General features: G+C 41.3%; 1 protein-coding gene across 4 annotated transcripts; it reads left to right on the forward strand.

Moving 5' to 3' along the window:
• Positions 1 to 19,632, forward strand: LOC104910823 (TBC1 domain family member 14-like). Of its 4 annotated transcripts, none has more exons than XR_002114544.1 (4): positions 1 to 89; positions 5,230 to 5,962; positions 8,215 to 8,394; positions 19,369 to 19,496. XR_002114544.1 is itself a non-coding variant. In XM_010710390.3 (3 exons), exons 1-3 carry the CDS (start codon positions 47 to 49, stop codon positions 19,511 to 19,513), a joined length of 918 nt encoding a protein of 305 aa, XP_010708692.1. In that variant the 5' UTR covers positions 1 to 46; the 3' UTR covers positions 19,514 to 19,632. The 4 variants fall into 4 exon arrangements, 2 of the variants coding, with proteins under 2 accessions (XP_010708692.1, XP_010708691.1); XR_004159697.1 differs by lacking the exon at positions 8,215 to 8,394 and adding an exon at positions 14,987 to 18,636; XM_010710390.3 differs by lacking the exon at positions 8,215 to 8,394 and having other exon boundaries at positions 5,233 to 5,962; positions 19,369 to 19,632.
• Positions 19,633 to 24,505: the final 4,873 nt, after the last annotated feature.

Genomic DNA, 24,505 nt, shown 5'->3' on the forward strand with positions numbered 1-24,505 from the left:
GCAGCCGTCTGCAGCCTCCTAGTCCCGGCGGAGGGGAGGGCTGGGCATGGCCCGGCGTGAGCGGAGCGACGGAGCGCGGCGCTACCCAGGTGAGGCGTCAAAGTTTGTGCGCGGCTCTTCCTCGTCCCCGGGCGGCGGGGCCGGAGCCGGCGCGGCGAGGCGGCGAGCGACTGCCGGGGGAGCAACCGGAGAAGCGCCGGGGAATCTCCGGGGGTTAAAGGCGCGGAGAGGGCGCCGTCCTCGTGGGGGAAGGCGGGATGGTGGCTCTGCTTCGATCGAGGCCGGCGGCTCGGAAGCCTTGGCGGTACCGAGTCAGGCGTTCGGCTGTGGGGAGGAAACAACTTTCAGTTCTCACTGGCTCTGTAAGCGAAGTCTCTGAGGCGCTGCGGGCTGAATAAAGCCGCTTAGAACGCCAGCTGAAGTTGTTACGACGCTGCTAACGGCGTAGCGATGGGCTCACCTTTTTAAGCGACGTTGGGGAGGGCTTATAAAACAAAACCAACTCTGTAAACTGCCTCTGAAACAGAAGCTTTAGTAGAACCCTGCGGCTCGTTGACGCTGCCCGCCCGATGTGGCCGGAAAGCGACAGAGCCGTCAGCGCTTCGCCTGCGATCGCCCCGCCGGCGCTGCGCGGGGAGCCGGGCTCGCAGCTCTGCCCGTGGGCGAAGGGGCGGGCGGGAGCCGGGCGGGCTCGGCGCGGCTGCGTGTGCGGCAAGCGCTGCGCATCGCGGCTTTGCTGAAAGCTGTGCGGCCTCGGGAGCGCTCCGCTGTTGGCAGTGCGGTGCGTGTCAGCTTGTGAGCGTCTGATCCGCGGCGTGCTGTGGTAAATAAAGTGGTTTTTGTGTTCCTAAGGACACCCGTGCTTGGTGGCGGTAACGCACAGAGTGTTTCGTGGTACGTTCGGTAGCGATGTTGCCTGAAGAGTTCAGACTAATCACTTTTTTTTTTTTTAAGATTTTCTTTAAGGAGAAAAAAGCATTTGCAAATTTCTGTTATTGGGTGGGGGATCTTAACTCCAAAAATAATCGTGAGCCTTGAAGTAACAAGGAGATAAAAATGTCGACCTTATCCCTACGATAACTGAGCAATATACACAGAATCACGGCACATCCCATGTTGGAAGGACCCGCGGGGATCCAACCATTGGCCCCTGAAATCCAAGTCCTGTGTCAGAGATAATGCACAGCCTGCTGTTAGGCTGCTGTTGTGCCTTCTAAACAAGTTCTTTGCCTGTGTTGCATTGCAAGGCAGTGCGAATTTAGAAGAACATGACTTCTTTCTGATCTTTGTTTTGTTCTAAGACTTTGATTTTTAACGTTTTTTTTTTTCCCTTTTAACTTCCCAATAAAGCAGCTAAAAAAGCCATTTTATTCTGCATTTTTTGGAAATTACGTCAGGTTTGACTTCTTCCCTCAGCACGGTTGGATGATGTGCTAAGTCAGAACGTACTTTAAAGCTCAGGTACTGTCAGAACACGCCTTCTGACTTGCTGTAACCAGAACTTCAGAATGCATGACCCTATGGACAGCCGTGCTGGGCCAGCCCCAAACCCCTCCCATCAGACGAAAGAATTTACTTGGGGGAAGCCTGTAGGCAGGGCTGATGGTTGTTGGTATTTCCCTGAAGTTCTGGTACTTGCAGTTTCCTGAGTTCCTTTGTGAATCTTTAGTGTTTGTTTTTTTTGTCTTCCTTGAACTTGCATGTAAACCTCTAGTGCCCATCACTTGCTGTGTGAGGAGTTCTGCAGCTCAGTACCCATTGCATGAATAGTTGTGTCCTTATGCTACTTTTGAGCCTGGCTACATCTCTGTCTTTATTTGGTGCCCCATTGCTCTTTTGTTGGCTAAGTTAATGAGTAAGTGATCCCTGCCTTCCTCTTCCTTGCTTCGTGTGACCTCTGTTGTTGTCTTCTGTCTCTTTTTCTGTGGTTATCTCTCTTCTGGGATATTAATGTTGATGAGATCACCATTCCTGTAAGGCGTGAGATTTTAAAGACTTTACAAATGTCAATTTTACGTAAATGTATTACCAAATCACGGGGCCTTATGGATGTTGTGCAGACAAAAGTGCTTTTTCTTCTTCAGTAGTTTATTAAGCTAATAAGACTTTATTGCCATGTTTATTATGGTAATAATATTACATTCATAAGTAATTTATGGAGAGAAGTTTGTGTTGCAGAAATGACGCTGTGGATGTTTGACATCAGTTGTCAGTTTTTGCACTTAGCTGCAAAGCAGCTGAAATAAAGAATATAAATATCTGTATACCCTTAACGGGAATCCTCCATCAGCCTGGCGCAGAGGGAGTTGAGGAGTCTTCATGTATGTATTTGACAACTGATCGTATCTCAGGTTCTCATTCAGAGCCCTTGATGGTGTACTTCAAAGCTCCCCACAGTTTCACTGAACTGTGTGAAACCTTTGCAGCTTGTTGTTGCACAATTTGCTCCAGCGAGCTGTGGCTGTTACATACTTCTGCATTTGCTGTTTGTCCCATTTAAAGGATCTCCTCGTGTAAAATTTCCTCCTTAAAATCCTATCTACTCAAATCAATATAGCTTCGCTACCCTACATGGAAATTCATTTTCCCTTCACTCTGAACTCTTTTACAGACTTGTTCTGCCTTTTGGGCTCTTCCCAAGGCTGCTGGAATGCTTGCTGTTTATGAGATCAGTTGAGAAGAGCTATGAAGATAAGGCAGGAGCTATCTCCACTTAGGAGTCACTGAGCAGAAGTGAAGGCAGTGGGGGAATTGATTATGGAAACACCATGGCTGATTATATTTCTGAACCTTATTTTCTGGACCAGTTAATACATGTGAATTGCAATAAAGCGAACACCTGCACCTTTGCTTTTAATGATCCAAGGGATGGAACACCTCTCCTTTAAGGACAGTCTGAGAACTGGAGTTGCTTATCCTGGAGAAGAGATGGCTCTGGGGAGACCTGATAGCAGCCTCTCAGTGTCTAAAGGGGGGTATGAGAGAGAAGGGGACAGACTCTTTAGTAGAGTCTGTGGTGATAGGACAAGAGGAAATAGTTTCAGACTAAAAGAGGGGAGATTTAGATTGAATATAATGAAGATGTTTTTTGCAGTCAGCATCAGGGCACTGGCACATCCTTCTGAGAGAGGTGGTGGATGCCCCATTCTTGGAGACAGTGAAGGTCAGCCTGGAAAGGACTCTGAGCACCTGATCTGGTTGTATGTGTCCTTGTTCATTGCAGAGGATCTGAACTAGATCACCTTTAAGAGTCCCTTCCAACTCGAACAAATCTATGTAACAGAATCTAAGACTGTATTCCATAGCTTGTGTATACAACTTTGAGAAATGCTGGGACTGAATGAGCTCTTGATATCAAGAGCAACATAATGTGTTTGAAGGGGTAGGTGAGAACGGGGGAAAGAAAACAAACTTAATTTAGAAAAATAAGTGAAACCAAGCAAAAAGATCTAAGCAGAAGATTCAGGTGTATGCAATTACAATTATACCTAATACCTCAACTGTCGTATTTGTACACTTTGACTATCACAGTTGACTTCAAGAGGTAGAATAGTCTGTCTGTATTCAGGAAATGTTACTTAGTGTTTTTATTTTTGTTTGTTGCCCTTTGCAGTTTTAATTCTCTGAACAGGGAGGTTCATAATTATGCAATTTATATGCTAGCTATCTGAGGGCATGGCTTCTTAAAACTGGAGAGGATATAAACTTTTCAAACCACGGTAATGAGGAGGAAAAAAATGTTGCTATAGCAACTCCATAAGAAAAGTGTACATCTTCACAAGCTTTTTAATCCCAACAGTAAATTTGAAATTTCACCTCTCCAAAGGATTCAGTAATTGATGCGTTGATTGCTTTGAATGGGTAATACAAAAGAAAGCTCGGGAAATGTCTAAGGGATGGGATAACTGAAGAAGTTCTACATACTTATATTTGACTTTTTCTTACGTGTGGAATTAGATTGGAATGATGGACCAAACAGCAAATAGCATTTTTGTAGTTGAATTAAGAAGTTAGTATAATCTATGAATTATATTTGGATTCATGAGCTGTTCACGTGTCTAAAAGATTATAGAAAAAAAAATCTTTACAGTTTGGGGAAATTGAATTTGTTTGAAATGTTTTCTGTCACATACTGCCCACCTGTATATCAATTCCAAAGGAAGTGGATAGGCTCAGGTCTAACAACAGCCACACATCAAACCCTGGTGTTGGGCAGGAGCACGTCCAGCCACGGGTTTGGAAATGCTTGGAGGAACCACCGCTAAAGAGTTGATTCTTGAATGGGGGAGAGCCTCCTGGTAGACAGCTGGCACCTTTCCTTAAGTGCTGTACTGCAGAGAGAGCAGGAGACCTGGCTTCAGGAAGGAGGAGAGAAATCTATTTAAAAAGAACTATTTGCACGATGGGAGGAGAATTCTTTGCTGCTTCACACTTAACACAGAAAGTGTTTGAGAGTGAAGAAACTGAAGCAATATGTGCATATTTCTTCTGCCAGCTGCTGTAATTACATTGCAAATGAAGCACTGGCTGGTTCGCTGCCCTGCTGGCAGCCCCCGGGTGATGTGTATTGCAAACAGGAGGGCTGGTGGTCCCTGTGCACAGTAAATATGTTATGTGTGAGTGTTAGTTTTGCTGTACGTGCATTGTGTGTATCATCAAAATGTTGGTGATAGGAATATCTTCCTAGCTATTCAGGTTCTGCATCTCTTGCTTAATGCAGCACTCATATATTATGGATTGCATTTGAGTGACAAATTTATTGTAAGCTTTTTGATTGCCAGAAGAAAGCCAAGAAATTCTATTTAAACCGACACTATAATTTTGATGTAAGTTGTAAAGTATGTGGAAACGATCTTTATAGCTCCTTTACATCAGTAAATATGCATTTATGACTATATAGAAATCAATCTCAAACCTTTGCATTAACATTGACGTGGAACATTACATGGCTGCAGTTTTTGTAGCACGTAACTCTCAGGAGGTGGGCATGAGGCAACCACTGGTACACTGCTTAAGAAAAGCTTTTCATGCTTGACATTTCTAGAAGCCTAAATTACATTGCCTTTGTCCTGCTTGTTCAAGCAAGGGGGAAGGGGCATTCATTATCTGCAAGGGAAGACGAATAACTTCTTAATTACGGAGCTTAATTTATGATAGCACAGAGTGTAATTAAAATAAATATATATATATTCCTCCCTGCAAACTCATAATCTTTTCTTTCTTTTTAAGCAGTTACCACGTGGCCCAATACACCTGATGGAAATGTATCCAACTCCTTGAATGGTTTGAGCTTGATGGGTGTTCTGAACACAAGAGCTGGCGGCAGCATCCAGGGTCTTCAGAACTTGAAGTCCCCGAGATCTCTCTCATTGCCTGAGTATGGGCCGGGTCAGCACTCAGGTGCTATAGAAGATTGTCATAGCCTTAAATCAGTGGATTCTGGCATTCCAACCCTAGAAGTAGGAAATCCAGAGCCCGTTCACTGCAACGTGCTAATTGCAAAGAGGAAGCAGTCAGAACCTGAAATTGTGCCTGACAGAACTTTTCAGAGCGCGTGCACACTGCCGTCCTGCGTGCCTCCACGCCCTCTGGCTTCCGAACACGATCACGCAGTGCGAAAATCCTCCACTTTTCCAAGAACTGGGTATGACACTGTCAAGCTTTACAGTCCGACTTCAAAAACTCTGAATCGAAGTGATGATATCTCTGTCTGTAGTGTTTCTAGTCTTAGCACAGAACTGTCAACAACTTTATCAGTCAGCAACGAGGACATTTTGGACTTTATGGTCACAAGCAGTTCAAGTGCAATTGTGACTCTGGAGACTGATGAAACACACTTCTCAGATGTCACCCTGAGTTCCACTAAAGAGAGCGGTGATCAAAGTCAGCAGGGCTGTTGTCAAGAGGCTGACGTGGACACTAAACGAAAAATATTGGGACCTTTTACCAACTTCCTTGCCAGGTAACATTTGTGTTACATAAATTTTTAACAGTGAGAGTAAATGAGACCATAGGAGAACTTTCTGGTACACTGCTTAGGATTTTACTTCAAAAGTGATAATAGCTTGCTGTTTTAAGTTTATATTTTGTATTATTGGTCTCTTCTGAATAAGTAAGCCAATATTGCTTACTAAGGCTTTGAATCCTTTATTATCTTTAGGATGTATGAAAGCATGTTATATTACTCTAAAAGGTTCCTTCTGCATTACAGAAAAAGGAGTTCTGAGCTAAGGTTTCCTTCCTATGAGCACAGCTTTGCTTCTAGGCTTCTCCAGTGATACTTCTTGCATTTCGGCCAAGATCCGTAATCTCATGGCTCATAAACAGATATGTACTGGTGGGATGTGTACTTGTATGGAAGGGTTTTGGCAGCTGGGTGGTCAGGTAGTCATGGAGCATTTTTATTGATGGCTATGAGCATATGGAGTTTAAACAAACACTTGAATGACTGCTGTGATGTTTCCCAATGATATGTTCCCCCAATGATATTGTGTTAATGCTTTGTTTCCTTCAGTTTGCTGTGGAGTGGGAACCCCTGATGTGGAAATTTGGCATTCAGTTGTTGAAATAAAGTCATTTGCCACTCAGTGCATTTACATCTTCTACACCTCTTCTGACTGTGGCTTTCAAATGAATGATGAGGTGTTCTAAAAGTAGATATTCATTTGGTAAATGAAAGTGGTGAATAAGGGACAGGATTATTCAATATTTTTTTTCATTTAAGGCCTCGCTAATACCTCTTATTTTTAGAACATAATGTCTGAGGTGTGTTGTATTTTGAAGGAATGGTTCTAGAAGCAAGCTTCAGACTTTAAGCAGTGTTTGCTGAGTCTAGCCTGTTTTGAGAACTATTTCTTCAGTTTATCTTTTTTCTTCACGTAAACTTTTTTCTTTAAGAGCTGAGTAGGCAATAAAGTGCTTAGAGACTTGGCAAACATCATTCTTTAGAAGGCTGTGTTAATTGCAGAGCTCAAGAGAAGCAGTTCCTTTAGATTTACTCAACTCGCTGAAGCTGTCATGGGTTTTTATTCTTAGGTTAAAGTGACGGTAGAGTACCAAGCGTTGAACTCTCCTTATCACTTCTATTTGAGGTACTGAAGCTTTTGTGGATCTCTACTTGTTGCCATGGAGCCAGACTCAGTTCTGAAGCAAGAGGGCTTTAGCACTTCAGAGCCTGAACTTGTGTTACTCTTCTGTCGCACAGCTGTTGGCTCAGACAAATGGTGTGCCTCAGCCCGGAGGGAGCACAGGGAACAGCCCCATTTAGGCCCTGCTGGGAGGAGGAGGATGTTTTACCACTTCTCAACTTTTCCCATCCAACAAAAGAAAACCGTCTGTCTGATTCTGTGCTGGTGTAGTCTCTCACGGTTTTGCTTGTGTTACTGACGTGGTGGTGCTAGACTGAGCCTTTTACCTTGAATGTTTTCAGGTAAATTCAATGTTACATTGAATTTCAAAGTGCAAGGGACAGCCTTATTGCCTTTCAAATGGGGAGCAGCTCAGCTTGGCCACCAGGTGATGTCACCGGGAGAATATGAGATCTAGTTAAAACTAGGTTAGCAGCCTTGAAGTTCCAGCTGCTCTATTTGTAACCTGACCTTTAACATCCTTCCCCCTAACACTTGCATTCTGCTGTTTTGAAAACAAAAAGAGCTGCTGGCTGGCTGTGCTTGCACTCCACATACCTGTATTCTGTGCATGCATTCTCTTATACCATCCAGACTGGCAGCGTCTCCCTGGTATCTAACCAGCATGGAGCTTCTGAGCATCCTTCTGTCCCACAAAGGATACTACGCAACTTACACTGTTGACCTTGTTGAGGATTGGAAGATTACTGGTATGTGCTGCTGTCCCTGTGGTTGTGATTGCATCCTCTAATCATCCCATGCAGTTGCTGTTTCCCTGGAGTTTCCATGGCCTTGATTATGCTCCTCGCATTCCTGGGCCGAACAAACACTTTGGTAAATGAACTCAGCCCCACAGTGTTTTGTCTGAAAGTAGCTGGCCACCAGCAGGCTTCCCACAGCTGACCCTGAGCTGCGTGCCAGGCTTTGTGCAGTGCTGGAAGAGGAGGAGGTGTGATATCGTTAGAGAGCAGTTTGCTGAGAAGGGGGTTGCTGAGAGCACTTGGTAAAAAGTGGTGCAGCCACAGGTATAAAGTCCCATGTTTTTAGCACTTTGAGCTAAAAGGATTTTCCCTTGTGATTCATGCAGGTCAAGTGTGTAAAGCTTCCCTTTCAGAAGGGTGGCAGGAGAAAACCAGACTGTTTGGACACCGTACACATACATGTAATGTGAAAGCTGGCACAGGAGGCTTGGGTATGGCCCTTCTGCTTTCAGCAGACAGATGGTGAGGCATGATGGAGGAGTTCCAGCCTTCCTCTGCCACTTCAGGTCAGTGAGGGTCTTCTGGGTGGTGAGTCCACGTCTGAATTGTAGTGAGCTGCGATGAAGCAAGTTGTTGACATTTGGTAAAAGGAGGGATCTTGCTGCTTGAAGCAGCAGCAGTACTTGTATTGAACCCTGTCATCTGAAAATGTGTTAGTTTCTGAGCTTGTTAAGACTGAATTTGTACTGGGTACGTCAGTTAAAATTTATTGCTGCCTATAGACATTACAGTGGCAAAAATTAGATGCCTCTAGTGCTTGGCCGTATACACTGAAAGAGCTTGGGTATCAGTGAAGGTTAAATCTTCTATAAAGAAAATGCTTAGAGAAGCAGCTCTTTCGGAATGCAAACTGATTTCTTAGCATTCTGAAGATTTAGTCTCTCCAGTGACAAGATTATGTGCATGCACGTGCAATGCATATGGGGTGGTGTTCCCTATTGGTTCTGACAATATTTATCCTCTTACGAATTGTCGGTGTTCGCTTCAGGCTGCTGTCGAAGTTAAATCATAGCAGAGATGGAAGACAGGAGAACCTGGCAGGCTGGTTGCCTGTTCGACGTGGCACCTTCAAGGCACTTGGGAATGGAGTGCCTCTGCTCTACCTTTGTAAGCACAGAGGGTGAAGAAATTTCCTGGGCTTCTGCTGAGACTCAGTTGCTGTCTCTTCTGCACTACCAGGTTTTGAAAGGGCCAATGGTTTCCTCAGGCTGTTACATGCCTCCTTGGGTGTGACAGAAAGATCCAAAGTGAGAAAAAGAGGTGGCTTTCTGCTTTGCTACGCAGCTTTCTTGAAAGGGCTTAAGGCATCATGTGGACCAGCTGTGTGTGCCAGTAGCTGTCATTAGGCTCCAGGTTAGTGCATGAGAAGGGATTAGTGCTTTGGAAAGCAGCTGTAATGCTGACTACTGCAGAAGAAACCATCAGGTTGTTTTCAGGAGTTGTGCGTATGTGGATCAACTCCATAGGGCTGGGATCCTTCGCATAAAGCTTAAGTCTGAATTCATTTCCTTAATTTGAATGTACGTAGGAATTTGGTTTGAGAAATAGTGCTAAGAAATAATTGGCTGAGACTGAAGGTTCGGTGCCTTGGCTGTGCCTTTGCCCTGCTGACCCGCTGTAGTGATGGTTAATGAATTCCACCTTTGTACTTTGCTTCTGTACTGTACTGCTGAAACAGGCTTTTAAAAGGCTCATTTTTAAACCAGCTTTGCTCAGAACCGTTGTGATTTTACTGTTCAAGTTGTGCTTTTCATTATTCACTTCAGAGAGTGAGGATGAGGCTCTTCGTGGTTACACGCAGAGGTTTTTCTAGGTCTGTGCTTAGTTAAGTAATAAGCCATGAGATTCCCATCCTTTTTAAGGGAATATAGGAATCCTCACTCTACATAATCCATTACTGTGAATATTCTCTTTTGTTCCTGGAATCTGAATCCTTTTTTTTTCAGGCTGTACATAGAAGTTTTTGATCCCAATTTTCTAAGTAGCAAAATCTCGGGAACCTTTTGCAGAGGTTTCAGTGCTTCCAAAGAACCTCTATTTCTGAGAGAGAAAATATGAAGGTGAATTGGCACCACATCCCCATACGTAGAGGAACAAACCTGTGGCCTTATTTGTAGTGGAAGATGAAAAAAAGCTTACATTTCAGAGCTGTTAACTAGTGGTTTCACATTAAGTCTAAAGCCATGTAACTTTTATGTATCTCATACACATGTGTGTGACTGGTCACGTAATTGGGACATTTCTGAACCCAAGGAGCTTTGTCCAGTGGTGCCATAGATAAGTCTGCTGCATTGTTGAGTATGATCTCTTCATAATGCCATTTCTTGTTTTTAATGAGAGCACAGCATTCTGTACTTAGATAATTTGATGTTAAAAGAAAGGTATCACAGAATCACAGAATGGCCAGGGTTGGAAGGGACCTCAAGGATCACGAATCTCCAACCCCCCTGCCACATGCAGGGCCACCAACCTCCACATTCAACACTAGACCAGGCTGCCCAGGGCCCCATCCAGTCTGGCCTTCAACACCTCCAGGGACGGGGCATCCACAACCTCTCTGGGCAGCCTGTTCCAGCACCTCACCACTCTCTCTGTAAAGAAGTTCCCCCGACATGCAACCTAAATCTTCCCTCCCTCAGCTTAAAACCATTTCCCCTTGTCCTGCAGTTATCAGCCCTTTCAAAGAGTTGATTCCCCTCCTGTTTGCAGGCTCCCTTTAGGTACTGAAAGGCCGCAATGAGGTCACCCCACAGCCTTCTTTTCTCCAGGCTGAACAAGCCCAGCTCCCTCAGCCTGTCCTCATAGGGGAGGTGCTCCAGTCCTCTGATCATCTTTGTGGCTCTCCTCTGGACCCTCTCTAACAGCTCCCTGTCTTTCTTGTACTGGGGGCTCCAGACCTGGACACAGTACTCCAGATGGGGAAGGTAAAATAACAAGGATCTTTATAGTGTTGATTGACCACTTTTCATCTTTCCAAAAAGGGAATTCCCTGGCCACAGAAGATAAGAGAAAGTATGAAAATAATTATAAGTGAATAATCTGAAATTTTAAACTTTAGAAACTCCTCACATGTTTTATGTTAAATAAAGACTATTGAAGAGACTATAGGCTGTATACTAGATCTCCTGAGACTCACTCATCTGCTGGAGGGAGCAGGGGAATTCAGTGGCAGCTTCGTTCCTGCCCTACAGCTTTGTTAGGGCATACTAACTGTTATCAGTGGTGTGGATCTGAAAGGGCAGGGAAGAGATTTTTGGGAAGGAGGAAGGCAAACAGGTGCGTCAGTGTTCACAGTGTGGTTTTGGATGGCCCTTAATTGAAAGCCACTTTGCTTGAAACTCCCCTAATCTGTATTTACTGTAATATCTCTGGAGAACAGAAGAGGTTTTTTCTGAAATAAACACTTATAAAAGCAAATGTTTCAGGGATGCAGAGTTGGAGTTCTATATTGATAATAACCTTTTAATTTGATAAAGAAAGTTGAAAACGATGTGATACAGGTTTCAGAATTCCTGTCCTCTGTTTCCCTGTGTGAAACTAGGAACTTTGTCATGTGGCCTGTTCTCCACTAGGTGTTGAACTTAAACTGTCCTTGTAAATTGTAATCTGTTTTTTCCTCTTATGCATACAATAACGTAACTTTAGAATTTCTGTTGTGTTGTTTCTTCCTTTAATTGTGCTTTAAACCTGATTCGAGGTGCTGCTCTTCAGAATAAATGGAAGTTGATATTGGTGATAAAATCTTCTTTATTTAAATTCCTGTTTGTGAAAAACTTTTCAGTTATTCAGCAGCAAAACTGGAGAGGCTTGTTGAAACTACTTCATTATGGAAGTCAGGTGAACATCTGCCCGGCAGCTCTTTGGTGATTGTTTTCTGTTTTCCCAGCAGTGGTGCAGTAAGCAGGGACTTAATGCGATCCAGTTACTGTTTACAGTAAGGTAATTTTTTAGTGACTGATGGGAAGAGTGACCAAAGTCTGACCCTATCTAGCAAGCGTGCTTTGTTAGCATGGGGAGCACTGCATGTAACGTCCAGCTATAATGTTGTTTTTTTTTTTTTTTAATTCATTCCTTGTTCTCCTGCATGTGAGGCTGCCTTTCTGAAAGCTTGCACTTGTTCTATTCTGTATGTTTGCTTTGGATAGAAAGAGTGAGAATTATTTACATTTTGATAGTTGTATGTAAAAATGTCAGGTGAGTGAATCTGAATTCTGCTTTCATTTTGATCATCTTTGAGAGAGGTTAGTGAATTAGGTGGCCTTTGTGTATCTTAGGTTAATTTGCATGAAGTTTTCTCATGTTTTGTGTGCCAAAAGGAGCTGTGAGTAGTGGCATTGAGGAGCGTTGGGAAGGAGGAAGACCATCAGTGCAGTCACTGCCCTGTGACACTATCTAATCAATGGAACACTGAATGTTCAGCTGACTTTGTTTCCTCACTTCCTTATCCGTAATGTAAACTGTTCAAAGTTATCCTTAGTTCAGAAATCATAAAAGCAAACAAACCACAAAAACAATGTAGCAGGTTTCTGTGGGTTACTTGGACCTTAAGAAATTCCCTCAAAATAAATAGTTATTGTATTCTCTCTCCTTGATTTTTGGCTACCATTACCAGTGCAACATAATCTGTGGGAAATTGGATTCCACGTGAGATGTTTAAAAACAGATGCTAAAAGGCTCCAAGAAGAAATGGTCTTTCAACAGAATACTGTGTAAGGATGAAGTCTTGTTTCGTAGAAATAGTGTGCAGAGATTGCAGATTTCCTGGTGCAGGGATGGGTGTTTTTAGGTCTTGCTCTGGATAATGTATGTTCTGTTAAGTAGATTTAAGTTGTTTGCTGCATGGCAAACAAAAAAAAAAAAAGGAAAAAAAATTACTTATTCCTATACTGTTTTATAGTCATTAGCTACATTGTTGTTTTAAGCAGGTATCCATGGTGAGCATGGCTTTGTAATCATTAAGGAAACTACTTTGTAATCACTAAGGAAAATAAGTTTTCAAGCCATACTGTTAAGAGAAATAATTTTAAAATGGCCCAGTTGATGAGGAGTCACTCATGTCTTACCCTGACACTGGACAAAACAAATGCAAGAAGTTGGTAACAACCATGAGTAAGACTGCATCTATGTACTTAGTGCTTGGACTTCCCATCCTGAGCTGTAGCATTTCTGGAACACAGAATCACAGAGCAGTTCAGGTCAGAAGGGGCTTCTGGAGCCATCTGGTGTAACCTCCAGTTCAGTGCAGGGCTGACTTCAGCTCTAGCCTGCATTGCTCAGGGCCTTGTCTGGTCAGCTATGGGCATATCCAAATGTAGAGGTACCAGAATCTTTATGAGGTGTTGTGGTCTGTGCTTGAGCCGCTGACACTCCAACTTTTCCTTGTATCCAGTTGGAATTTATCTTGCAGCAATTTGCTTCAGTGGCCTTGTGCATCTCTGGGGGTGATCATCCAGGCTGAGCAGAACCACCTCTGTGAGCATCTCCACTTGTGTATGTTTCAGCACCCAGCTGTTACAGTGATCATCTGATGGACTTCCTCCAAATTTTGATCTTTATTTTACTCCAGAGGCCCCAACCCAGACACAGGTAGTCTTACAGTTAAGTAGGGCTTTTAATCATTTCTCTCTTGATCTGATAACAGATCCCAGTCTAAATCAGTCTTTACTGCTAGGTTTTACTGCTGACTCAGGTTCAGCTTTTTGCTTGAATATATTTCATGTATTCATCTGGCATGTGATTTGTGGAGCAGTGATGCTTTAGGTCAATGATGGAATCCTCTATCAGTCTCTGGGAATAGAAGTTTGGGTTATTCTGATAACATTAGAATAACTGGGAGTTTTGCCAGCTAGTAAAGAACCATTATTTGTAGTTGATTGAAGCTAATACAATGAGCTTAGACCCCAAAGTTGCTTCTGTATGGGAGCCCTAACTGGCAGAAGCTCCTGTTTCTGAGAAGTCCACAGAGTTTGCATTCTAGATTAGCACTGCACATCATCCACACGCACAATATTTCTTATTTTGCTACAGCCAGTCTTTACTGCCAAACACGTGGGATTAGTCTTGCTTATCTTCTCATGTCTTTACACTTCAGTACAAGCAGCTCTGCTTTGTGCTCTTCTGAAATGAGGGGTATCCTCTAAGAAAAAAAGGTAAACACAGAATACAGCAGTCCTCTTGATTTTTAGTTTATTAAACTTTGATTTTCTTATTTCTTTTTTTTTTTTTCTCTGGAACATACTGAAGAGTGTGCTGGTATGTCAGTAGTTGGACATTTAATCATAAAATTTGATATGGACTTAAAAGATGATTTGTCATCAGGGAACTCTATTTCTAGACTGTCTGATTCTAAATCTGTTGGATTTTTTAATCCATAAACCAGGCATTGTTCAGCCTTTACCCTGGTCTGTGGTGATCTGTGAGATAGAATTCTGCAAACGCTGCTTTTACATCTAAATTTGGATTCTTATTCAAAGCTTGGCTTTTAACTAGTTGTCAAAGGTTCTTTTCCATGGCCAAAATACTTGGACATTTCTTGATTATGCTCTGTTCTGATACATGTGCATTTGTAAAGTGTAGGTTGACTGAGAGGTGATCTGGGCTGGGTGTGATTCCCAATAGCATTTACTTGAGTTTGTACTGTACCAGGAAAGATGGCTGGACACTTTTGCTCACTCTGCAACAAATATTTAGTACAATTTTCTTCATATACTTTTTGTTTCTTAGATGCTGTACATTGCTTAAAATTTCTTGTTTCAGTGTAGGTTTCTGGGTGCCTTGTGGAGTAACATTTGTGTGGACATTTTTACACAGTGCTTGTGTGCTAGACATAGGAGTTTTACCTGCTCTTAAGAGCATCATCTCCTTATGCTTTAGGAAGTTGGTTTTGCATTCTAGTTTGACTGCCTTTATCTAGACTGAGAAGCTCAAGACCTGAATGATCTCTTCACATACGGGAAACTTCAGGATCTTCCTCCAGAAGCAGCTGAAGGAAATGTGATTTGCTTCTTAAGAGTACACACAAGTTTGATACTCATTTGAAATTACTTCTGAGGATAATTCTGTTGTACAAAATCTGAACCTTCTGAACTGTCTTCACAGCCCTTATCTTTCATCTGTTCTCTTCGTAAGGCTGGTAAGTTCTTCCAGTCGTTAATTCATATGACAATTCTAATGATTTTGTCTTCTTAAGATAACCATCTTAACTGGAAGACTAACTGAAATGTGAATGGAGCATGCATCTTGAGAGCAGCAAATGCTGTATTTGTTTTTAACCCTCATAACAAAAATGTACCTGCTGTTACAAATGAATTTTGGGTGAACGTATTGCATCAGTCTTATGTGTGGGTTGGGTCAGCATCTGCCTCTGGTTAGATCTACCATGCATGTTTCTTTACAGCAACTGTCTTTTTAAAAGTAACCAACTTTTTAAGCCATGACTGTGCTTTTTTAGTTAAAGATTGGACTTTCTGCTTTGGTCGTGATGCTGAAGTTCATTTAGAAATACAGACTTGAAGAAGCTGTGACATGTGCTATATGGGTGGCTTTGGCTTGGCTGCTGGTTGGTGTGGTTCTAGTATTTTTTGAATTATTTTCATTTATTTGGGGCTTCAGTGTGACCATGACATCATGGAAGGTGACAAAAATAATGACAATGTATGATTGTGTAATCTGTCTGTGTGGCAGTTATTCGGTAACTTTACCTCAGCAGTGCTTGTAGAACCAAAGTGAAATGATTGTCAGGTTTTACTCACAAATAAGCTTTTCCTGACACTGCTGAACACAGCTATTAGCATTACCTTCCACTACTCCCCACAGAACAGGCAGTTGGGCAGTCAGTGTACAGTAGTGGTGCAGTCTGTGATGTTCATGGGGAAGAATTTTGAGCCTCTCTTATCGCACGGCGTTACATGCATGGATGTCAGCACTTACTCTGGCTCTGTAATTCAATTATCTCCAGTCAGGTAACTTTTTCTTATCTCCACAGCTCAATTAAAACAAGAAGGTTAAACATTTATTTGGTGCCAAATCGTGTTTTTAAGGCATGGTGCAAAAAGTCATTTTGTATTTGAAGTACTTAAGTTCTGTGCTAAAATAAGCAGCTGCAGACATTTAGTGTGAAATAGTTCATGTGTTTGATGGAATGCAAATGAAACCTATGACACTTAAATGGTTCCACAGTAATGATACAGCAGGCATAATGTATTGTGTCAGTGATTCCTGTTAATATCCAGCTGTAAATCAGCATGATGTGCTTTAATGATTGTGAAGAAGGCAGTGAGACTGAGATAATCATCAGCACGTGATTTTTTCTTTCCAGGCATGCCAACCCTTTTTACATTTAAGATCTCAAATGAGCTTCTGTCTTAAAGCACTTGTAATTAAATTTTAGGATCTTTTCCTAAAGGAGTTCTGAGTTTTCCTTTGGAGTGAGAAGTTCTATTTTTGCAGATAAAGAATTTTTGCTCCTTATTACGTTTTCCATTAAGTATCATCTCCTTAAACATGTCACCTCTAAAGCTGAGTTATTTGGTGAATTGTATTGATTCAGGAGTGAAGTTGTTCGGCAGTTTATTGGTTTTTTTTTCTGTTTTGTTCATCTTTAATCTGATGGAGCTAAGTATGGAAGGAAAAAAACCTTTTAGTGTTAGGACACTACAGACAAATAAAAGCTTTTGCTGTGAACTACTTGCTTGTGTATTTGTACATATATATGTACATGTGCATAAAAATGGCAGACATGATTTCCTTCTGCTCAAGCAGTGCCTTTACCAGGACCTTTTGGTGGATGTTCTGATTTATTATAAAAGAACTGGTTGTAGTTCACAGTTCTACATCTGACTGCCAGTTTTTGGCTTCTGATAACACTGTGTCTTTTGGAAGTTCGGATACTTCTTGGAGCGTGAGAAGAGCGCGGATACCAGCAAAGGAGCAGAATTTAGGCAGAGGGTGGAGAAAGAGAAGAAAAGGCGAGGTGGGTTGCTCTGAGAGGGTGGGATTTGTATGTTCACCACACCAGGTCCTTTTCTTTCATTTTTTATTAAATAAAAAGATTCAAATGGAAATCGCTGATGGCGCACAGAGAGAAAGAGTTGCCTCGTGCCCTAGAACTTGCAACAGAAGTCACACAGATGGAAAAAACAGTGAGCTGAACAGCACAGTGCCATCTGCTAGATAAGCCATAGGACAGATTACTTACTGTGGTGCTGCCTCTAAAAGAAAGCAGTTAGGACTGCTGAACTGAATTCAAAGCAACTGCTTGAATGGGCTTTTCATTCTTAGTGTTACAGCAGCACTTCCAGCTGAGAGCTATTACACTTCATCATCCAAATTTGTCTTTATTTTGCTGTGAAGATGTATTGCAGTCTGCTGTCCTTCTTAAAATCCTTCAGAGAGATTGGGGATATTGTTGCTTGCATAGACATTTGCTAGCAATCTCTAGTGTGGGAAAGAAAATTGCCTGCTCTTTTAATTTTTGTGTTACTGCCATCCTGACAAGCTGTGCTGAAAGCTTTTATTTGCAAACGAGGATTTGAATGTGCAGGGAAACGCCATGCAGGTGTGCCTCCCTGGGTGGCTCTCAGCTGTGCCTGGTGTTCTGCTTTGCTCTACAGCTGGCTTGTAGTCATGAATTGAGTTTCTTGCTTCCTAAGTAGTGACCTTATAGCAAGAACAACCAACCTACCTTGCAGTGTGAATCATATTTTTTTTCTGGAGTGATTTGGGGGATGTTCTTGCTGTCAAGTTTTCCTCCTTCTCTTTTTTAGATAGATTTTAGAACTTTACTGATTTTTTCCCTTTAAAATTAACAAATAACAGCACAAATTTCCCTCAAAAACTCACATCTGTCCCTTTTAAGTTTTATTTCCTTTGTAGTTGTCTCAAACAATCCTGTAAACTCATAATCTCTGGCTGTCTTTCGTATTTGAACTTGGGCTGGGTTAAACACACCTAAGCTCTTTGAGGTACTAAACTCAGAAAACAAATTCTTATATTGTCAAGGTCAAGGAATTGCTGAAGAAAAGAAAGCGAATCCAACTGAAATATCTTTCCTTGAAGTTGTTTTTATAATGGTCTCTTTTCCCAGCACTAGCAGTTATAGTGGCAGCACTGTAGCTGAACTTGCTGATTAATGCTCTAATTAGCTTATACATCTTTAAGTAGCATTATAACTTTAATGATGAACTACAGGAGAGCTCTGTAACTGAAATGGAGCATGTTGTAGAGAGACAGCAAATCCGTGCTGCTGGTCCAGTAATTTACCTGTGGAATTAGGAGTTCGTGCCATCGGGGGGGAAAAAAGGGAAGAGGGGGAACGAGGGTGGATGTCAACAGGTTTCTCTTTTCCTTGCTGTCTCCCCTACATTTTTATCCTATTTCTTGTTTTCTCACAGGGGTTAGAGGGAAAGCTGTACACTTTGTAGAAGTGTACTTACTCTTAATACTTAGCTTTGACATCAGCTGTTACTGAATTGTGTGATTTCTGTACCTAGCCACCTTGCTCTTATCTTTCAGTATGATAATCTGTTCCTGCTTTGGGTTTCAAGGTAACTGTACCCTTGTGATACAGAAGCATGTGATCATTAGTGTAAATACAGACACATTTAAGGATAGCAGAGCACATTATTAACTTTAAAATACATTGCCATGCACCCTATGCTTGTGTCTCCTATTAAACGTTTTTCCTCTATTCCCAGCAGTTTGATCTCTGTTGGTGTCCTTACAGTACTGCTTGTGTTAGCTGAGCCAAGGTAACCTGAAAAAATTACTTGTTTTTGTGAGTGTCTTTCCTATTGTGGACTTGTATTCAGCACATTTGGAATGCTGATTTCCCAACCTGCCAGACTTAATGAATAGGAAACAGTCTGTCCTTGCTAGGGTTGGCCTGTTGGGTGTTAAAGTAGTGATTGTAAGTGAGGAAAAACAGTAGTGCTAGACTGGAAGCAGCTGTGATATGAAGGTGCTACAGCTGTGTGCTGGTTGAAGAAGTGAAAAAACCTTTGTTTTGGTGGAGTAGAGTTAATGTGTTTTCATAGCTGCTTTTAAGGTTATTCAGGAAAACAATCTCTTATAAAAACAGATCAAATACAGTAAAAGGCTACTGTGTCTGCAGCCTCTTTGTGATTTTCTTGCCAGCAGTCTGTTGTAACAGGTGGGTAGAGAACGTTGACATAGCAAGAGATTTGTTTTTTAGTCTCACTTTAAAAGACTCATAATGAGAGTTGTGGAGGGAGGCTGAAAAAGTAGACAACTTTCAGAAAGTCATAAAAAAAAAACCTTCTTTATCTGTTAAAGTGCTTACTTAGCCAAGTCCATTGTCTGGTATGGTGGCAGTGCTGCATAACATATCTCTTTAGGGTGAGAATTGTCCCTGCCACCACAACAGCAACTAGAATGTGTGGTTGAGGGTGAATAAGATTGACAAATTATTTATCCTTCTGTTGTAATTAGTTATTAATCAAACTTTTTCTTTTTTTTTGTAGGAATTTGTTTACCAGGAGGCAAAATGCAAGACTTGAAAAACAAAATGATGTGGGCTGGAAGTTGTTTGGAAAAGTACCCCTCAGAGAAAACTCACACAAAGATCCAAAAAAAATACAAAAGGTATTTGCTTTAACTCTATATTAGGAGTAGCAGTGAGTGTAGAATCCAGTTCAGTTTAGGATCTGTGTATGTGACTGTGAAATCTGTTTGTATGAGGAGTTGCACCCAATTTCTTGTGCAATATCGGAGATGGTAACAGAATGTAATTCAAAAGAGCATGTTTTGTTTATTTGATAACATTGTTATAAAATTGAGTATTCTATGAAAATAATACCGTTTTGGTATAAAGCATATAGTGAAAGGATTTAAAGTACGGAATGCATTTTGGTGGTTTTTTTTTTCTTTTTAATCAAACTCAGTAGGCATTTTGAGGAACTTTCAGTTTTCATTGGCATTTTCCAGCTTTCACTGATGTTTGAGGGGAAATTGCATTCTTTTGGGGCCTTGGCTTATTTGTGCTTAAAAAGCAATTAAAAATGTATGAACTCGGGATACCATCAACATGGTGGAGTACCTGAAAGTTCCATTGGAATGCTAGTTTCCTTGTTTTCTCAAGTGCTTGCTACTGGGAGTTGAAATTCTCTGTGTATGGGCCTTGCTGAAAATTCAGTTACTGACTTGAAATGTTAGAAAAATGTAATACCATTCAGGATAGGCAAATGAAATATAATTTTTCTTTCATTCCTAGCACAGAATAGTTCAGAGGGGAATGTGTATTGAAATTGTTTATTGAAGTGTTTCCCTGAACAGAAAAATCTGTTGAAGCTTCACAAATCTCTATGCTTCTTAGGTCTGTGATTTGTCAAATTTAGGTAGCTGGTTTTGGATGTGGGATTGTGGTGGGGAGTGAAGAGGTTATAAAAACAAACAAACAAAGAAATGAAGGAAAAAAAAAAGAAAAAGACAGCTTTTCAGGTCATCCCTAGCTTGTCATAAGGGACTGAAAAATAGTGAAATCCTTTTATGTATATCACATCTAAGTATAATGTTCTAGCATTTCTTAAAATGAACAACATATATGAGGGTTGGTTTGACTACAGATGAATCTATTTGCATAGCTAATGATTCAAATAACCTGCCTTCCTAGTTAGGAAAAATCTGCTGAAATTCATCTGTGTGGCCGATAATTCCTGAGCTGCTTGCTCTTCAAGAAGAAATATCTTATTCCTATCTTTGTCATTTGCTCTGGGATTTTTGCATTGCATATTGGCTGATGCTTGAGGTTTTTGTATTTCTTTCAGTATGGGAAGCTTCATGTTCTCACTTCCTTGTTCAGACCAGCTGGGGGATGGACAGGTGTATATAGGAAGAGATTGCATAGCTAGAACTTCAGAATCAGCTGCTGCATGTGAAGTGAGAGTGTTTCTTTGAAGGACTGTGCTGCTTTACTCAGGATGAAGTGTTCTGGAGATCTGGTGTCTCACGTGACTGTTGTTACCTGTAGGTAGGCTGTCAGTTCAGGTGAAGCTGTAGCACCTTTTTGAAGTCATGGCTATGATCAGCTGTTGTGACCTTATCTACAGCTTATTTACAGTTCAGTTTTTGAGAGTTCATCAGACATTTCTGACAACACATTTGGAGAGTCAGTACTCTGATGATAACTGCAGCACTCTGACACCTAACCATGTGTTAATTGTGGTAATCACCTTTTCTTTGAATACTGAGTAAATAATTTGTTAGCATTTTATGGTTTTTCCATTAGATCCAAACTATCTTACATTGCAGTATTCTAGAAATACTGAATACTCAGTTTTGGTTATATTAAATGTGTTTGGGTTTTTTTTTGTTGTTATTGTTGTTTTTTTTAAGCTATTAAAGATGTGCATGATATGGCAAACAACCATTAGTGAATTTCTGGCAAGACTGCAATACTGAAAGAATTGTCCCTCAGATGACAATAACTCACCTTTCCTGATTTACTTACAGCTTTCCTGAAGCTATTCTTGAAATGTTCAACTTCTGAGATTTGGGTACTGCTGTAAATAATTGATCCGGCCTCACCAGCACCCAAAAGCACAACACTGTGCAGGTTACCCTGGCAGATTTATTTGATGGTGTCAAAGTAGCACCTTCATTGCAGAGGTTTTAGCCCACTTGGAGGCATGCTTTTAGCAGTGTGAATTGTGCCCAAAGAACGGGAAGATGTGTAAAGATAGGAGGTGACAGAAAGGCCATTGGAAAAATGCTTGCTGGCCTACAGCCATTCTTTCTCCTTTGTGAATAAAACAGTACTAGGCCAGAAGAACAGATGCTTTTGTCTCTGTTTCTGCCTTGAGGCATGTATTTTATTTCAAAGGCTGAAGAGTAGGTGGTTGAAAGATCTATATTGAAGTATTTGGATGAATGTGATGGAATGGAGAATTAGGGGAAGAAGGTGACTGTGATCAAGGTAAATGATTAATGTCCTAGTAAAATTTTGTGGTGTCTGCACTTTTTTCCTATGGCACAGGAAACAAGGTGCCAAGACTGTATTTTTTACAGGTGGGTGTTAATTGTCTGCACTTTGTTTGCTTTACTTGAAATTGGGCTTATTTTTTTTCCTCCAGAAGTGCTGGTGCCTTTCTTGAAGCTCAGTGGAATGGGAGGAGTTACAGTGTGTGAAATTCTCTATAAAATCTAGGTGTCTGAGAATCCAGTCCTCTGCCCATAGGCAGTTGGCTGTGTTGGAGCTTAACACTAAATATCTTGGTCACCTTTGTTTTGTGGCAGCCATGTTGTCCTATGCTAAGTGATGTTGTGGGAAACACTGTGGAACATTCTTAAGCAAACCTGTCATTAGTGCTGTGCTGGGAGTTGTAATGCCCTGAGCAATGAAGGTAACAGAGTAGTTTTTCATTGAATCATGTCAGTTCTGCATATTGAGTGATGTATTTAGAATACTCAGCCCATGTGCAAAGTACCACCTAGGAAGTAGGGACAACATTTAAGTATTCTTTTAATGTGAACTTGTTTGTAAGTTCCTATACACAAGTTTTGTATAAAACCAAACAGGAAGGAGGAAAGGGAGTACCAGTATTTCTGGCATAATGGGAAATCAAAATGGTTGAGGTCTGTAGTCTGTTGATCTCTTGAGCTAACATAGTGATTTGTAGCTATGGTTTTCTGTCGCTCTGTGTCATGTGACATAATTGGACGTATACAAACTTGATGTGAAATAGATGTTGCTAATGTGGTGGTGGCCTCAAGTTAACATTGGTATGGCCTTCTGCTCATGATAAACCTTATTCCCTCTGACTTCTATGCATGCAGGGTTACCTGATTTCATACACAGTGCTCTGGCAGACTTGCTTCCTAATGCACTGCTGAGATGATGTACAAAAGAAATGTGCGTTGGCATGCACTTGTATCCAGCTTCTCATTGCTTTGCCTCTTGGGTATTCATCTGGATTTATACTGGAGAGATGCTCAGTGCTCTGTTAAAGGGTCTCATTGCAATTTACTAGTGGTAGAAAACTGACAGGATTCTGAGGTTCTGTAACTCGAGATTCCTCAAGTTTGGGAAAGGGTGGAAGGGAAGAACGTGCCTTCCCCTCCAGCCTGACCCTGTTCTTGCTGTTCCAGTTCTCTCCTGTACTGGTGCTGGACATTAACTGAGTACCTGAAATACTTGTTTGTTGAGTAAAAGTCGTTCCAGTCTTTGGCTGCTCAGACTTGACTTACTGATTCTTTTCAAGGAAAAAAAAAAAATACATATTTATACCATATGGAGTCCTTGTCCTTCAAATTGTTTGTTCAGTGCCGTTGTCTATGTTGTGAAGTATTCAGAAGCCCATAGGCTTAGGACTCAGTCTGTATGGCTACGCAGAGTAGTGTTCCTGTTCACAAAATCTTGGTCTGACTTAAAGGTAATGTGCAGAAAAGATGATAAATTTTTCACTGTTTTTTTATTTTTTTAACTGTAATTTCCCATTTGACCAAAAAAAAAACCCCAACACAACCAACCAACCAAACAAAAAAAGCCAAAACCACCAACAAAAAGAAAACTAAGTGGTGTGTAACTTGTTGAGACTATTGAAAGTCCTCTGGATTATCTAAGATGCCACAAAATCACAACTGTAGTAGTAACTATGGTTATCAGTCCTCTGGTTTAGCATATCTAGGGAGATCAATCTGATCCTACTTGCTTGGTAGGAAGCTCTTTGTGCGCAGGACCTGTGGCAACTGAGTCATCGGGCTGCAGTTTCTCAAGTCAGCTTCTTTTGCTTCTGGACAGACATCAAAGGAATCCTTTGTGCCAGGTCAGCTAATTAAAGCCTTGTGACTTCGTTGGTATGTTCGTGGGTTCATCTTTTGATAACTTCATTATACGGATAAAGGATGATTTTTTTTTTTTCTTTTCCCAGAATGAGATGAACAAAGTTAACTGCAAACTTAGGTGTTCTTTTGAAAGATAGGGATTGTGTTTGTGCATACAGTTTTTAGACTTGTTTAAAGGGAACAGCCTTTACAAACATTCTTACTGCACATTGTTCTCATCCTTCAGCCATAGTAATTTCATGTGGGTTTGAAAGAAATGTGTAAGAAAGAGGTTGTAAGGTGTGTGTGTGTGTGTGTGTGTGTGTGTGTTTGGGGTGGGGAAAAAGAAAAAGTAATTGAACTGTGAAGTGCTTAAGCACCATTTGTAGATGTGCCAGCTCTCACTGCCTGCCAGTTATGAAGTAAATAAATGATGAAAATGCCATACCCTGGAGTTGCAGTTCACGAGCTGAATGTTGTTAATGCTGCAGCTGAAGGTGGCTGAACGTACACGACTGATCTAGAAACTGTTTGTAAGAAGCAGCCTTTTGTTTTCCTCTGACTTCCGACCAAAAGAACGACCAGACAGATTTTGTGCACGTAAGCCTCTTCTCAAGTCTTACAAGTATTCCTCTGAATACACTCATTTATTTGACTAGTGAATGGAAGACACAGGGCTGTGCTCCATTTTGACGATGTGGGAATTAAAATAGCTCACTTGAGTTGGTGTTTGGCCTACCTGTGAAGGCTGACTGTATATGTGAATGTTACTGTTTTGAAACAGTGTTGTCATAGACGAAGCTTGGGTTGTTTTTCATCGCCACTGTGAAGTTTTGTATA

Source organism: Meleagris gallopavo, chromosome 4 (genome assembly GCF_000146605.3).
Source record: "Meleagris gallopavo isolate NT-WF06-2002-E0010 breed Aviagen turkey brand Nicholas breeding stock chromosome 4, Turkey_5.1, whole genome shotgun sequence".
In the NCBI taxonomy this organism is placed as follows: domain Eukaryota; kingdom Metazoa; phylum Chordata; class Aves; order Galliformes; family Phasianidae; genus Meleagris; species Meleagris gallopavo.

Bases quoted from the DNA above. Each gene is read 5' to 3' on its own strand.
- LOC104910823 (XM_010710389.3), top strand. From the start codon at position 47: ATGGCCCGGCGTGAGCGGAGCGACGGAGCGCGGCGCTACCCAG. The intron at 90-5,229 runs GTGAGGCGTCAA...TTTCTTTTTAAG, and splicing joins CGGAGCGCGGCGCTACCCAG to CAGTTACCACGTGGCCCAAT. The intron at 5,963-19,368 runs GTAACATTTGTG...TTTTTTTTGTAG, and splicing joins TTTACCAACTTCCTTGCCAG to GAATTTGTTTACCAGGAGGC.